Source organism: Gopherus evgoodei, unplaced genomic scaffold, assembly GCF_007399415.2.
Source record: "Gopherus evgoodei ecotype Sinaloan lineage unplaced genomic scaffold, rGopEvg1_v1.p scaffold_34_arrow_ctg1, whole genome shotgun sequence".
NCBI classification, from domain to species: domain Eukaryota; kingdom Metazoa; phylum Chordata; order Testudines; family Testudinidae; genus Gopherus; species Gopherus evgoodei.
The window spans coordinates 5,009,092-5,022,111 of record NW_022060016.1 but is presented as its reverse complement, the minus strand read 5'-3'; the positions used below and the strand labels follow the sequence as shown (position 1 = coordinate 5,022,111).

The window sequence follows — 13,020 nt, the reverse complement described above, 5'->3', positions numbered from 1 at the left end:
AAGCTGGCTGGTTACTCCGGAGATCAGCAGAGACGAATGGAAATCAAAAACACTTTATTGCAAACCTATGACATCCTGGTACCCAGAAAGCAGAAACCAGCTCCACTGAAACAGGGCTGCAGCTTGCTCCACTGTCTCTCTTCCACCCATTCCCAGCCGCCAGCACCAGGTCAGGATTTCTGAATCACCACTTGAAATTTACCTGGCAGAAAGAGAAAGCACTGACTGTGCAATGCAGGCCCTTCGCGAAGGAGAGGACACACAAAAAGTGAAATGCTGCCATGGCCATAGGCGCTAACTCCGTGGGTGCTCTGAAATTTGTGCACCCAGGGGGGAAATTTGGTGGGTGCTCTACACCCACTGGCAGCCAAGCTCCACTATGCCCAGGACTGGTGCAACCATTTAGGCAAACTAGGCGACCGCCTCGGGCACCTAGTGGTTGGGGGCGCCTAAAGGTCCCCTCAGGCGAGGAGATGGAGTGGAGGTAAACTGGGTGGGGGGGCGCGGGGAGGGCTGCTTGCAGTAACGGGGGCGCACAGGGGAACAGCTCCCTGCCCCAGCTTCCCTCCACTCTGCCTCCTCCGCTGAGCACACAGCCCAGCTCTAAGTCTCCTCCAATCAGCGCAGCAAGCCTGGGCGGGGAGGAGAACAGAGCAGCGCCGGCGTGATCAGTGGAGGAGGCGGAGCCAGGTGAGCTGGGGCAGGCTACCCAGGCAGAGTTAGCTGCCGTGGCAGGGGGAGTAGAGGGGGGAAGTCTCCCCAGGCAGGGTTAGCTGCCGTGGCGGGGGGGGGAGGGGGAGGAAGTCTCCCTGGGCGGGGTTAGTTGCTGTGGGGGGACGGGGAGAAGAGGAGTTAGCTGTCGCAGTGGGGGTGTGCTGCTGCAGGGGGGAGCTCCCCGGGTCGGGGGCTGAGTTAGCTGCCGTGGGGGGGGCGAGATTAGCTGGGTGGGGGGTGCAAGGTGGAAGTTTCGCCTAGGGCGCGAAACTTCCTTGCACCGGCCCTGCCCACGCCCCACCTCCTCTTCCTCTGAGCCTGCTGCGTCCTCGCTCCTCCGTCTACCTCCCTTTGCTTCCCGCCTGGCCACCGCCAAACAGCTGTTTGGCCGCTCTGGGGCGGGGGGTGGAGCGGGAAGGTGGTGGGGAGGAGGAGGGGCTGGGGTGGGGATTTGGGGAAGAGGGGGGCGGAGTTGGGGCAGGGACTTTGGGGAAGAGGTTGGACTGGGGGCAGGACAGGGCCTCATGGAAGCGGTGGAGTCAGAGCGGGGCAGGGGGTAGATGAGGGTCAAGCTCCTACCGGCGGGAGCAGAAGTCGGCACCTATGACCATGGCAATGGCCATGAAAAGGGGCTGGTTTAGAGAGATCTCATGGCTGAGACACCTCTGCCTGGGAAATCACTGTCCTGGCTTCATCCATGCGACCCCACCAAATACTGAACCAAGAGCCCAAATCCGACTCCCTGGGCCTCTCTTTCCCTGGACACATCCCCAGACACCTCCTCACTGAGTGCTAGCTAGGAGGAGTCCCTTTCAGAAGCGAATATTGGGCAGGGAGAAGGCTGGCCCCTCTGGCACACCCTTCTGTACTACACAGGTGGCAGCAGGGCACCCTCCTCCACATGCCTCAGCCTCTAGGGCCTCTCCAAGAAAGGATTCCAGCCTGCCTGGCCTGCTCCATCCTGGGCCCCGCTCCAGAGGTCACCAGCCAGGGGAGCCAGCTGGGGCCACTGGTGACGATAGCTTTGTGACAAGAGCTACCCCGTTGCCAAGAACTGGACTCAGACCGTCTGTCTTCCTTGTTCCACTCAGGGCCACAGAACAGACATTAGCTGGCTGGAACATCTGGGCAATGCCCAGCACATCACACTGGGACCCATGGCTCCCCAGGGCTCTGACAGGCAGGGAAGTAGGGAGTAGGGTGCTCGCTGGGGCCACTCCCTTCTTCCCTAGAGCAGGGATGGGGAGGGGTATATCCAGTACAGACTAAGGTGCCCTGGCTTGCATCCTACTGGATCTTAGCTCCCTCTCCCCACGCAGAGGCTTACTACTTACTGGACGGCATCACCGTCACCTCGGCAGTCACAGTGCTGTCAAAGCCCAGGTTGGAGAGAGCTCCTTTCACAAGGCCACATGTAAAGGCGAGAAACTACAGGGAAGGCAGAAAGCCAGTCAGTTCTCCCCCGGGGGGCCTTCTGGAGCAGCAATACTTACCCTAGACAGAGAAGGATCGAGCTAGGAGTCACTAGCTAGCCTGGGAGTGACTCTCTCTATTTGTCAAGTACCAGAGGGGTAGCCGTGTTAGTCTGGATCTGTAAAAGCAGCAAAGAGTCCTGTGGCACCTTATAGACTAACAGACGTATTGGAGCATGAGCTCTCGTGGGTGAATACCCACTTCGTTGGATGCATGTAGTGGAAATTTCCAGAGGCAGGTATATATATGTAAGCAAGAATCAGGCTGGAGATAACGAGGTTAGTTCAATCAGAGAGGATGAGGCTCTCTTCCAGCCATTGAAGTGTGAACACCAAGAGAGAAGACTGCTCCATTGGGTAACCAATGGAATCATAGAATATCAGGGTTGGGAGGGTCCTCAGGAATTAGGGAATTATCCTGACAGTCATGGACTCCTCTGGTGAAATCCTGGCTTGCCCATCTCAGTGGGGGGTTCCTACCATTGACTTCAGTGGGCCCAGGATTTCACCCATATATTATAAGGCCACAAATAACAGTTAAGATCATCTGCTCGGATCTCTTACATAATACAGGCCAGATAACCTCTCCCGCTGATTCCTGCATCAAGCCCGTAACTTATGGCTGAGAAGATCTTTGTAAAATGTCCCATTTTAATTTCAAGACTCCAAGTGGTAGAGAATCCGCATCACCCTTAGGTGAATTCTCCCAGCGGTTAGTTACTCTGACTGTTAAAAATGTGTGCCTTATTCCTACTCTGAGTTTATCTAATTTCAGCTTCCAGTAACTGGAACTTGTTCTAACTCACTGGGCTAGATATAAAAACCAGAAATCTCTTCCACATGTAACCGTAACTGTCTTTTGGATTAATGAAAGAGACTGAACTCTTTAGTTTCTTCCCAATCATTCCCGTAGCTCTTCCCTGCACCCGCTCCAATTTTTCCAACATCCTTTTTAAAAAGTGGACCCCAGAATTGGAGGCAGTATCTCAGTACTGGTCTCATCAATGTTCTGCAAAGGGAAAAATCACCCTCCTGCTCCTACTCACTACTCCCGTTAACCATGGGCGGCGGGTATCATAGGCCAGAGGAGGCTGAGCCTCCCTAAACAGCCCAGCGTGACCCTGCCCATGCTTCGCCCCCAGACCTCTTCCTGCCTGTTTCCAGTTCCCGCTCTTCCCTTGTGGCTCGGGCGGGGGCGGGCCAGCCTGTGGCTGGGACTCGGAGTGACTGGGGCCAGTGCTTGCACTGCCCAGCGCATTGGGGCTGGGGGCTGCCTGCCTGGCACTCTGGGGCTGGGGGCCGCTGGGACCGCCCGCCTGGCTCTCTTGGGCTGGAGGTCGCCCGTCCGGTGCTGGGGGCTGCCTGCCTGGCACTCTGGGGCTGGGGGCCGCTGGGGCTGCCTGCCTGGCTCTCTCAGGCTGGAGGTCGCCCGTCTGGCGCTGGGGGCTGCCCGCCCAGCACTTCCGGGGCTGGGGGCCGCTGAGGCCGCCCGCCTGGTGCTCTGGGACGCCCATTCATTATTCTGGGGTTGGGGGTGCTCAGGCAGCCTGTGGAGCCAGTGGCCATGGCGGGGTAGGCTCTGGCAGAGATAGAGCAGGGCCTCAGGCAGAAGAGGAGTGGATGGGGGCTAGCCTGCCCCAAGGGGCAGTTCATTCACCATGCCATTAACGCATCCAAGCATCCCGTTAGTTCTAATATGGGCTTTCAAGAGTTACACCAGCTCCAAGTTCAAAGCACAACAGTGATGGACTTCACCAGAGGACCTGGAACCCAGAGCACCTGAAAGCAGGCCAGTTACAGTCCATGCAGCTGTGTTCATTATTTTAAAACATCCAAGGTATGCTGAGGCCCCCCAGATGAAGTAGAAAGGCCTGGTCCCTGCCCCAAAGATCTTACAACCTAATATGGGCTATCTGAGCTTGAGGGGGGCAGTCAGTCACACAGGAAAAGCAGCCACAAGGCCTACCTGGTTCAGATTCAGCTTCCAGCTTGGCTTGCTAGACAGCATGTCCATGACTGCTTTGGAGGATTTAATCTGTTGGGTTTTATATCGGGGATCTGAACACCGAGGAGGGTTTTAGCCATGATAACAGAGGTCACAGTGCAGCCTTTCCTGTGGTGCCGACAAACAAGGAGGAGATGTTTCTACTGGAGGATGTCCCCACGCTGGGCTTACCTTGGGTGCCTCCTCCAGGTACTGCTTCCCATTGGACAGCTGGCTTAGGAGGAGGAATTGATTGTCCTGCAGCATGTAGGTTCCCTGTGGGAATGAGAGATCTTTGGGTTTGGGAGTCAAAATAAGTCAAGATGGCTGGGTCTCAGAGCCGCAAATACTAGACCCATTAGAAATTAAACCAAGAGTCTGACTGTGTGAGCAGCATGTACCCAGGTGCCCCCTGCACAGCACATGAGACCATCAGCAATTGCCTAGAAATCCATCACTGACTGCCACAGGCTCACGCAATGCCAAGCCCCCAATCCTAGCACAGCAGGAAGGGCACTTCCTCCCACTGCTGCTTTGCGGGGGGAGTACTCCAGCTGCCCTTTGGTCAGTGCACTCGCTGTCTCTGAGGCACCTCGGAATCTAAGTCAGGTCAGTTCCAGAGCAGGGACAGGCACAGGACTCCCAGAACACACTGGTCCAGTTCTGGATACACTTCATGGTCTTTGTACGAATCTCTGAGCTCTAATGGGCTAGGACCTGCCAACCTCAGTGACCACCTCTCTCCCCAGGACAACGGGGACAATAGGGTGGAACGCCGGGGCTGGGCATTCTTAGTGGAGGGTCCTCAGCTGAGAGGCTCTGTTCTGGAAATAAGGCTGCGGTTGTGCCACACACCCCTCAGCCACAATGTCAGACTCAAATGTTTGCTCAGGCCTCTTGATACTACCTGAGGCAGCAGCCTAGTCCTTCTCCTCCCTTCTCTTGGAACAAACTATGGAGCAAGAAGTACTTTGGGGAGAATTAAGGCTTCTCTTCTCACCCGTCTGCATCGTGCAGCAGGGACACTGAGATAGCTAGAGAACAGCCTGCAAAGGTCAAGACAAAACTGTGGGAGAGCATCCAGTCTTCCTGGGAGCACGAGAAAGCCTCTCAGCTCTTACCTGATGGTTGGTGCGCAGATTATCCACCTGCTTCTTGAAGACGGTTATCCACAGATCCTTGCAGAGGAATTTCAGGACATCCAGCTCATCCTTGAATGACGGCATCTCCTTTGTCAACCTTCAGCAGAAGGGGGAAATCACAGTGTTTGGTAATTGTCTCTTTGAATGGATCCTACAGTATCAGGCAGCGGGACTAGAGAAAACCCGGAGCTGAGTCACTGGTCAAAGCAATGCTGGCGGGATAACTCGCAGACACCCGGGGCTCATTTCCTGTTTTCCTTGTATCTTGTCAAAAGAGATTAAGCACTAGATGTATCAGAAGGGAAGCTGGATTTACTGGGCTTCGATCCCTGCCTGGGAAGGGAGCTGGGAGCTCCTTCAGCACATGCAAGGGGGATTGAAGCCTCTCCGGCGTTTGGAAGTGCTTTTCACTTAACGGGTCAACAGCACGGAAACAGAAGGGCTAAACATTTTCAAAAACGATTAAGTCACTTAGGAGCCTAAACATCATTCACTTTCTGTGTCTATTTGAGTCAATGAGCTTCAGGCTCTTAAAGCCAACAGACTCACCAGCTCACTCTGCAGGAGGGCAGACAGCCCAAGCAAGGAGAGCCCAGAGCAAACGGTGCCAAAATTAGAAGTGAATCCAGCTTCAGGACCTCTGCCATGTCCCAGCCCCTCCTGGGGCCTTCCCTCCCTGGTGCTCCTCGGGCTCCATTTCAGACTCTGATTCACTCCCAGTTCACAGGGACCGCTTTGTACTGGGAGTCGCTCCTGCTGATCTGTCCACCATGTTAAGCTTCGTCCTCCACCTTCACTCCATGAATCTCCCACCCAGCCCCGCCTGTGCTCTGGTACTCTGCACTCACCTCTCCGAGAGTCCTTGGCCCACTCGGAAACCCACTCCCTCCAGGGCACCAAGACCTTTCTCCTGTTCCTGTCAAACACCACAGATGAAAAGGCTCAGAATGGGGTCAGTGCACGTAAGACATGTAGTGTAGGGTGACCAGATGTCCCAATAAAATCAGAACTGTTCTGATATTTAACCCTTTGTCCCACGTCCTGATCAACATACGATCGGGACACCATTTGTCCCAATATTCAGGTAAGGAGGCAAGCGGGAGGTAGGCACTGACCCCGTGGGTGCTCCAGGGCTGGATCACCCATGGGGAAAATTGCAGTCTAGCTCTCCCTTCCTTGCCTCCTTCTCCCCCCCCACCCCCAAATGCCCCACATCCCTGCTCCTCCCCCCCCCCCAGCGCTTCCTGCTGCCTAACAGCTGTTTGGCGGTGCTTAGCACTTTCCAGGAGGGAGGGGGGGAGGACGAGTGGGTATGCCGGGTGCTCAGGGGACGACGAGGAGAACAGGCAGGGCAGGGGCGGGGACTTGGGGGAAGGGGGTGGAATCGGGGTGGTGGTGTGAGGGTGCAAGGGCAGGAAGAGGCGGAGGGTGGACAAGCACCCACCCAGCAGAGGGGAAGATGGCACCGTAGGGGTGAATGGCGGGTGGGGGGGTGAAGAGGCAAGCGGTGGGTGGGGGACTGAGGAGGGACGCAGCAAGCCAGCAGGAGGCCAGGGGATGAGGAAGGGTGCGGTAGGAAGGTCAAGTGGGGAGGGGGTGGGACCTGGGGCACAGCCTGGGAGGAGCAGGGGTGGACTGTGGGCGGAGCAGATGGCACCCCAATGTGTCCCCATATTTTAGTGTGGTGATTTGGTCACCCTAATGTAGTGTAACCTCTCACATAGCACAGGCCAGAGAACTGCACCCAGCCCCTGGCCCAGAACCCCTCCCCCAGCACAGAGCCCCACCCTGTACTGCACTGAATGCTGGCACAGACACCCGCCCCCAGCAGAGCCCTGCCCCACCCCGCACCCAACCTCTGGCACAGAGCCCCGCCCCCAGCAGAGCCCCGCCCCACCCCTCACCCAACCTCTGGCACAGAGCCCCGCCCCACCTCTGGCACAGAGCCCCGCCCCCAGCAGAGCCCCGCCCCACCCCTCACCCAACCTCTGGCACAGAGCCCCGCCCCCAGCAGAGCCCCGCCCCACCCCTCACCCACCCTCTGGCACAGAGCCCCGCCCCCAGCACAGAGCCCCGCCCCTCGCCGCGCGCCCCGCCGCAGCCCAGCGGCTCGCCCCCCGACACGGAGCATTGTACCCTGCCAGCGCTCCCTCTCACCCCCTCCCCACACAGCGCATGCGCCATCTCCATGTGCAGCGCCTGGAACAGCGGCGAGTCAGCCATAGCCGCAGTAGCGACTTCCGGGACTGGACACCATGTGACTGATCATGTGACCTGCCTGCTACGGGATCATGTGACCTGGACTCGGTCCGTGCCGTTCCTGTTCCGCCTCCGCGGTAGCGGGTAGCGAAGAGAAGCGGGTGGGGGCGGGGCTGGTGGCTCGGAGCGTGGGGGCTGTTTGAGGGGCTCGGGGGGGATGGGTGGGGGCCTCGGGGAGGAGTGGGGGGCGCTTTAGGGGGATGGGCTGGATGAGGGAGGACTGGGGGAGGGGAGAATGGGGGGCGAGTGGGGGGAAGGGAGTCGAGGTGCTCTAGGGGGATGGGCGGGATGAGGGAGGACTGGGGGAGGGGAGAATGGGGAGCGAGTGAGGGGAAGGGAGTCGAGGTGCTCTAGGGGGATGGGTGGGATGAGGGAGGACTCTGGGAGAGGGGAGCGGGGGCGTTCTGGGGGAAGGGAGTTGGGGTGCTCTAGGGGGATGGGTGGGATGAGGGAGGACTGGGGGAGAGGAGAATGGGGAGCGAGTGAGGGGAAGGGAGTCGAGGTGCTCTAGGGGGATGGGCGGGATGAGGGAGGACTCTGGGAGAGGGGAGTGGGGGCGTTCTGAGGGAACGGAGATGCTCGTGCGGGAGCGGGGGGATGAGGGGATGCTCTGGGAATGTTATGGATGCGGAGGGAAGTGTGGGGGCACTGGGGAAGCAAGGGTGCTCTACAGGTGGATGAGTAGGGGGCTGGGTTGAGAGGGTTAGGGTAGGGGACTGTAGGGGGAGCAGTGTGCTTTCTGGGAGAGGAGCTGGGGGGGAGGTGGAAGGGATGTCTGTGGGAAGAGTGTGTGGGGTCTCCCTGAGAGATGAATGACAGGCTTCTGGGACTTTGCCCATGGCTGTAGTCTATCCTGTGCTGATGTCCGTCATGCCATGGGCTGGTGGTCTCCGTATCCTGTTACTGTGTTGTCCTCCACTTGGGGTCATTCACCACCTCTCTTCTGGCTGGGTACCTGCCATCCAGCGGCTGTTGGGCTGGCTGTTGCTAGCACGTAGCACTTCAGCTAACAGCCCACCTAGCTGCTCCCCCCTGGAACGTCACAACCACTTGCCAGCTTCTTCTGGGCTCCTGGGACCCATCGACCATCCGAGCTGTCCCAAGCTCTTCTCCATTGTCTCAGTGTCCCTTCTGCTGCCGTGACTGAACTGCTTTTGTTTCTTTAGGTGGCTGAAGCCCAAGGATGGCAGCGCCCCAGTACAAAGCAGTGGTTGAAGGAGAAGCTTCGGAGACCGATTCCGATGAAGAAGTTTATCTGTCATCTGTTCCCCAGGCCTCCTTTCCCAGCCTCTCTGGTGTGAAAGTCCTCGGGGAAGCGTCTGAAACAGATGATGAAGAGGAAGGGAGCCCAAGTGAGCACAAAGTCAAGTCTAAGCTAGTCGACCTGGACCTGCCTCCCCTGATTGTTATCAGGAAAGAGGAGCCAAGGTCTCCCGTGGGAGTAGAAGAGAAACCCGCCCTTCGTATCCAGCACCAGGGGCGCTACAGCACCTTGCTGCAGCAGAAGCTGATTGAGAGCAATGCCCGCTTGTGCTATGATGTCAGCAGCACCATCAAACAGGTGTATCAAATGGCCACCAAGGAACTCGGCACCATCACTGCACAGCTCAGCAACTCGCAGAGCGGCATCATCAATGCCTCGCACAATATCCGCCTCATTCTGGATGACTTGCAAGCTGTGGCTGACAAGATGGACATCGTCACCAGCTGCAACCTGCTGCCTGATATCCAGATGGAGCTGCCTTCTGCATAACCTACCCCTACTCTTGGAACTAGGGGACCTGAGCTACCCTGCTCCGCTGGCAGTTTGGAGTGCTGGGTTGGTTGATTACTGATGGGTACTGGCTTGTCACAAGGAGGGGATGTGGAATATCAAATGGAGCTGCTTTAGCCCTGAAGGGTCTTTGTAGTTTTGATAATGAAAATAATGCCCAGCTATTCCCAAGCGAATTAATGACCAAGATCTCAGGGAACACCACTCCCAGCATGCACAAAGGTTTCATGCAACTGCTGCTTAATAGAACTGCTGTTAACATTATCATGTGGCTGGAGCTAATTCCAAGAAATAAGTGCAGTGGATGCGCTGTAAGGTCTGTGCTTTAGGGTAACACTTTCAGAGTAGTATGGCCAGCACGTGTCTGAAGGCCAAGGACAGAGCCTGTCCCATAGCTGATGTAAGTAAACAGCTCTAAGCATGGAATGTGTGGGTTCTTTTTTCTGAAGCGTCTCCATGCCGCATCTGGTCAGCGAAACTATTAAGGGGACTAACTGTCATGTGGGTATGTCCCCTAACATGGAGCAGTTGTCAGATGGTCATTTCCAGTCCTCTCTCCCCAGGATGGAATTTAAAGCAGTGATTTCTCAGTGAAAGGTTTCTCAGCAAATGATAAATGGTGTTCTATCATTTGTGAAGCTAATACAGGCTCAGTGGTGCTGATAAATACCCTGTCAGCTCTAGTTCTGCCATTTTCTTCACTGCTGCCTACTTCTAGGAGGGGTTACACCGGGCGGTGTCCTTGGCCTTCTCGTCTTCTCCCTCTACACCCTTTCTTGGTCATCTCCTCCACTCACCTGGCTTCAATTACCATATTTACACCAATGACTCAACCCTATTTGTCCAGTCTTACCTCTCCATCTCTCTGTGTATCCTCCTTGGTCGTGCCTTCCTTTAGCATAGTGGTGAGTATCCCTGCCTGTTATGCGGGAGACAGGGTTCGATTTCCTGACAGAGAAGCTTCACTTGATTATGTGATGTGGTAGCCTGCAGTAGCAGAAGACTGGACATGATGACTCAGGAGGTCCCTTCCAGTCCTATGTATCTTCCTCCTGGATGTCTCGCTGCTATCCTAGGCCCAGATCCTCAGTGATAGTCAGGTTCCTTAACGTTCATTGATTGCAATGGAAATTAGGACCCTAAATACCTTTGAGGATTTGGACCCTAACAACCAAAGTCTCCTCTTTCCCTTTCTCTGTCACTGTACAGTACACCACCATCAGGCCTGCGACTTGAGTGTCATCTGTAACTTTTCCCACACCTCACACACCCAGGTAGTGCCTAAATCATGCTGGAGCTTCCTCTGTAACAGCTTGCCTTTTATCTCCATCCATCCTGCTCACTCTCTCCTCTGGGCCCTCACCATCTCCCGTGTGGCTCCTATAACCTCCTCCCTGGCTTCCCTGAAACCCACATTGTTCTCCCGGCCATTCATTCTGATTTGGTTGGGGGATTGGTCCTGCTTTGAGCAGGGGGTTGGACTAGAGGACCTCCTGAGGTCCCTTCCAACCCTGATAAGGCAACATGTGACCATTATGATCATCTAGTCTGGCCTGTGTCATGCAGGTCAGAGAACTGCATCCACTGATGTCTGCCTCCAGACCACAAACCTCAATTCAAAACTCTGCTGCTAAGATTATTATTTCCTTGTATTAGTGTAGTATAATGTGTAGGTGCCTTAGTCATCCTGGCCTATAACTCTAACCATCTCAAACCTGCTTGAATCCCTCTCCTGGCTCTCCCCGCTTTTCTGCATGAGATTCAAGCTTCCTGTGCTCACCTTTAACCCCACCCCCGTCGCGCTCTCTCTCTCTCTCTCTCTCTCTCTCTCTCTCTCTCTCTGTCTCACACACACACACACACCCTAGTCCTTGCCTGTTCCTCTGCTTTTGTAACTTACTGATTTTGTTCCCACACTCTCCCTTAATTAGTCTGTTTAAAAACAGCTCTCCTACCCAAACCAAACAACCCCCACCCCACCTCAGCTTGTCCTTCAGATCCCTTCTTAAGATTCCCTTTTTTCTGCATACATAAGAGCTAATTGGCCAAGCAAAGGGAGCCCTTGCACTCAGCTTGGCTGTAGCATGATCACTTTTGAAGACCGCCTCCAGTTCACTCTGGAATTTCAGAAACTGTTCTAAGTATCAATGGCAGAATCCTGTTGATTTTGATGAAAATCAGAAAACTGGAAAAGTCTGATTTCTGCCAATCTAAATGGTATGATTCTGTAGGCTCTAGACACATGGGCGAGGCAGTTACCTCCCCCAGGCTTGTGGCAGGGGGGCATCACTCAGTACAAGCATGAGGCGGTGACATCCAGGTGAGGTGAGGTTAGATTTAGGGGAACCATAGGGCTTCCTCTGCTTGCAGCACCCAATGAGTACGCTGTGGGTCTGGTTTTAGTAGAACTCATGCTGCCAGAAGCCTCTTGCCCCTGTAGTCTGGCCAGCACCCCACCCAACAGACCCTATTCCCCAACTCCAGCCAGCTGCACCCCCCACTTCAGTTGGCACTTTTGCACTGGGGAGACGGACAAAGGGCCCTCACCTCAGCCTGCATAAGTAACAAGGTGTGACCCTCTAGTTATTGCAGTTATTGTCTCCCCAGGGTTAAGCAGGTGGTAAGTACTGAGGTCAAATTTCTCTTTTGTGTCTCTGATTACATACAAAAACTACATTAAAAGAATGGTCAGTTGACAAAGTCAGGGGAAATACCAGAATTAAGGTTGTCTCTGTCTCCTTGTACTTGTGTATTTTGATTCCCATCTTTAACTATATACTCACATAGTATTTTTCCACAGTATGTCTCCCTCCATCAGGGGACTGGCTGGGTGGTGCTAGCTGAATGGGTAATTGTTCAATATTTTATACAGGCATATGATTCAGTGAGTGGTCTCCTGTATTTACTGCTCATTAGCCAAACAAACACCGAATTGCTCATTTCCTCCTGGGCTCTTCTCTGGTACCCATCTTTATAGTAGCTGAGTGCTTCTTTAAATTATTTCTCTTCACAAGAGCCTGGGAGATATTTACTGTGCCTGGCTCACAAGCGAGGAACTGACACACACACACAGTTGTGAAGGGTTCGCTCATTTTGTTAGGGTGCTGAACTTGAGAGACAGATTTTTGAAAATGTTACAGCTGCTGTTGTCTTGTCCAGGATAATGATCTCAGGCCATGAAGTTCGAGAAAAAACGTGGCAACTCCCAGAGGGTCCTCTGTAAGGGCTTGGTCCAAGGAGTCAAATCCGAAGAGAATCACTTGCCTTACATTCAAAAGTGTGGGCAGTGTTAAAGTCTGCTCTTGGCTGTGACAGATGTAGCAATTACCTGCAATATGCTGGACAAACCTTGTTGAACGAAGTTTAAGTATTTTAGGAATTGGTTGTATTAAAAATGCAAATGTTTGTGGCGTGGGATTGTGGTCTAACAGAAACTGGGGGAAGCGTTATGAGCTTCAGGGGACTCATTTAAAACAATGGGCCAGACAAGATTAAACTTCTGGATCGGGGTGGCCAACCTGCAGTTCTGGAGCCACATACATCTCTTCAGAAGTTAATATGCGGCTCCTTGTATAGGCACCGACTCCGGGGCTGGAGCTACAGGCGCCAACTTTCCAATGTGCCAGGGGGTGCTCACTGCTCAACCCCTGGCTCTGCCATAGGCCCTGCCCCCAC

The 13,020-nt window shown here is 54.8% G+C and overlaps 2 protein-coding genes across 6 annotated transcripts; one reads left to right on the top strand and one right to left on the bottom strand.

The window, feature by feature from the left end:
* Positions 1–37: 37 nt before the first annotated feature.
* On the bottom strand, positions 38–7,552 carry TRAPPC6A (trafficking protein particle complex 6A). Of its 2 annotated transcripts, none has more exons than XM_030544651.1 (6): positions 7,470–7,552; positions 6,161–6,228; positions 5,292–5,409; positions 4,363–4,446; positions 2,049–2,142; positions 38–202 (listed from the first exon to the last, which is right to left on the bottom strand). In XM_030544651.1, the coding sequence occupies exons 1-6, from the start codon at positions 7,533–7,535 to the stop codon at positions 171–173; spliced, it is 462 nt and encodes a 153-aa protein (XP_030400511.1). In that variant the 5' UTR covers positions 7,536–7,552; the 3' UTR covers positions 38–170. The 2 variants fall into 2 exon arrangements, with proteins under 2 accessions (XP_030400511.1, XP_030400512.1); XM_030544652.1 differs by having other exon boundaries at positions 6,161–6,230; positions 7,478–7,551.
* BLOC1S3 (biogenesis of lysosomal organelles complex 1 subunit 3) lies at positions 7,542–9,771 on the top strand. 4 transcript variants are annotated; one of them, XM_030544649.1, is made up of 2 exons: positions 7,542–7,619; positions 8,738–9,771. In XM_030544649.1, the coding sequence occupies exon 2, from the start codon at positions 8,755–8,757 to the stop codon at positions 9,322–9,324; it is 570 nt and encodes a 189-aa protein (XP_030400509.1). In that variant the 5' UTR covers positions 7,542–7,619; positions 8,738–8,754; the 3' UTR covers positions 9,325–9,771. The 4 variants fall into 4 exon arrangements, with proteins under 4 accessions (XP_030400509.1, XP_030400507.1, XP_030400510.1 ...); XM_030544647.1 differs by having other exon boundaries at positions 7,586–7,655; XM_030544650.1 differs by having other exon boundaries at positions 7,610–7,648.
* Positions 9,772–13,020: the final 3,249 nt, after the last annotated feature.

Bases quoted from the DNA above. Each gene is read 5' to 3' on its own strand.
- BLOC1S3 (XM_030544649.1), top strand. From the start codon at position 8,755: ATGGCAGCGCCCCAGTACAAAGCAGTGGTTGAAGGAGAAGCTTCGGAG.
- TRAPPC6A (XM_030544651.1), bottom strand. From the start codon at position 7,535: ATGGCTGACTCGCCGCTGTTCCAGGCGCTGCACATGGAGATGGCGCAT. The intron at 5,410-6,160 runs GTGAGTGCAGAG...CTTCTGCTGAAG, and splicing joins GGCCAAGGACTCTCGGAGAG to GTTGACAAAGGAGATGCCGT. The intron at 2,143-4,362 runs GTAAGCCCAGCG...CCTTCCCTGTAG, and splicing joins ACCTGGAGGAGGCACCCAAG to TTTCTCGCCTTTACATGTGG.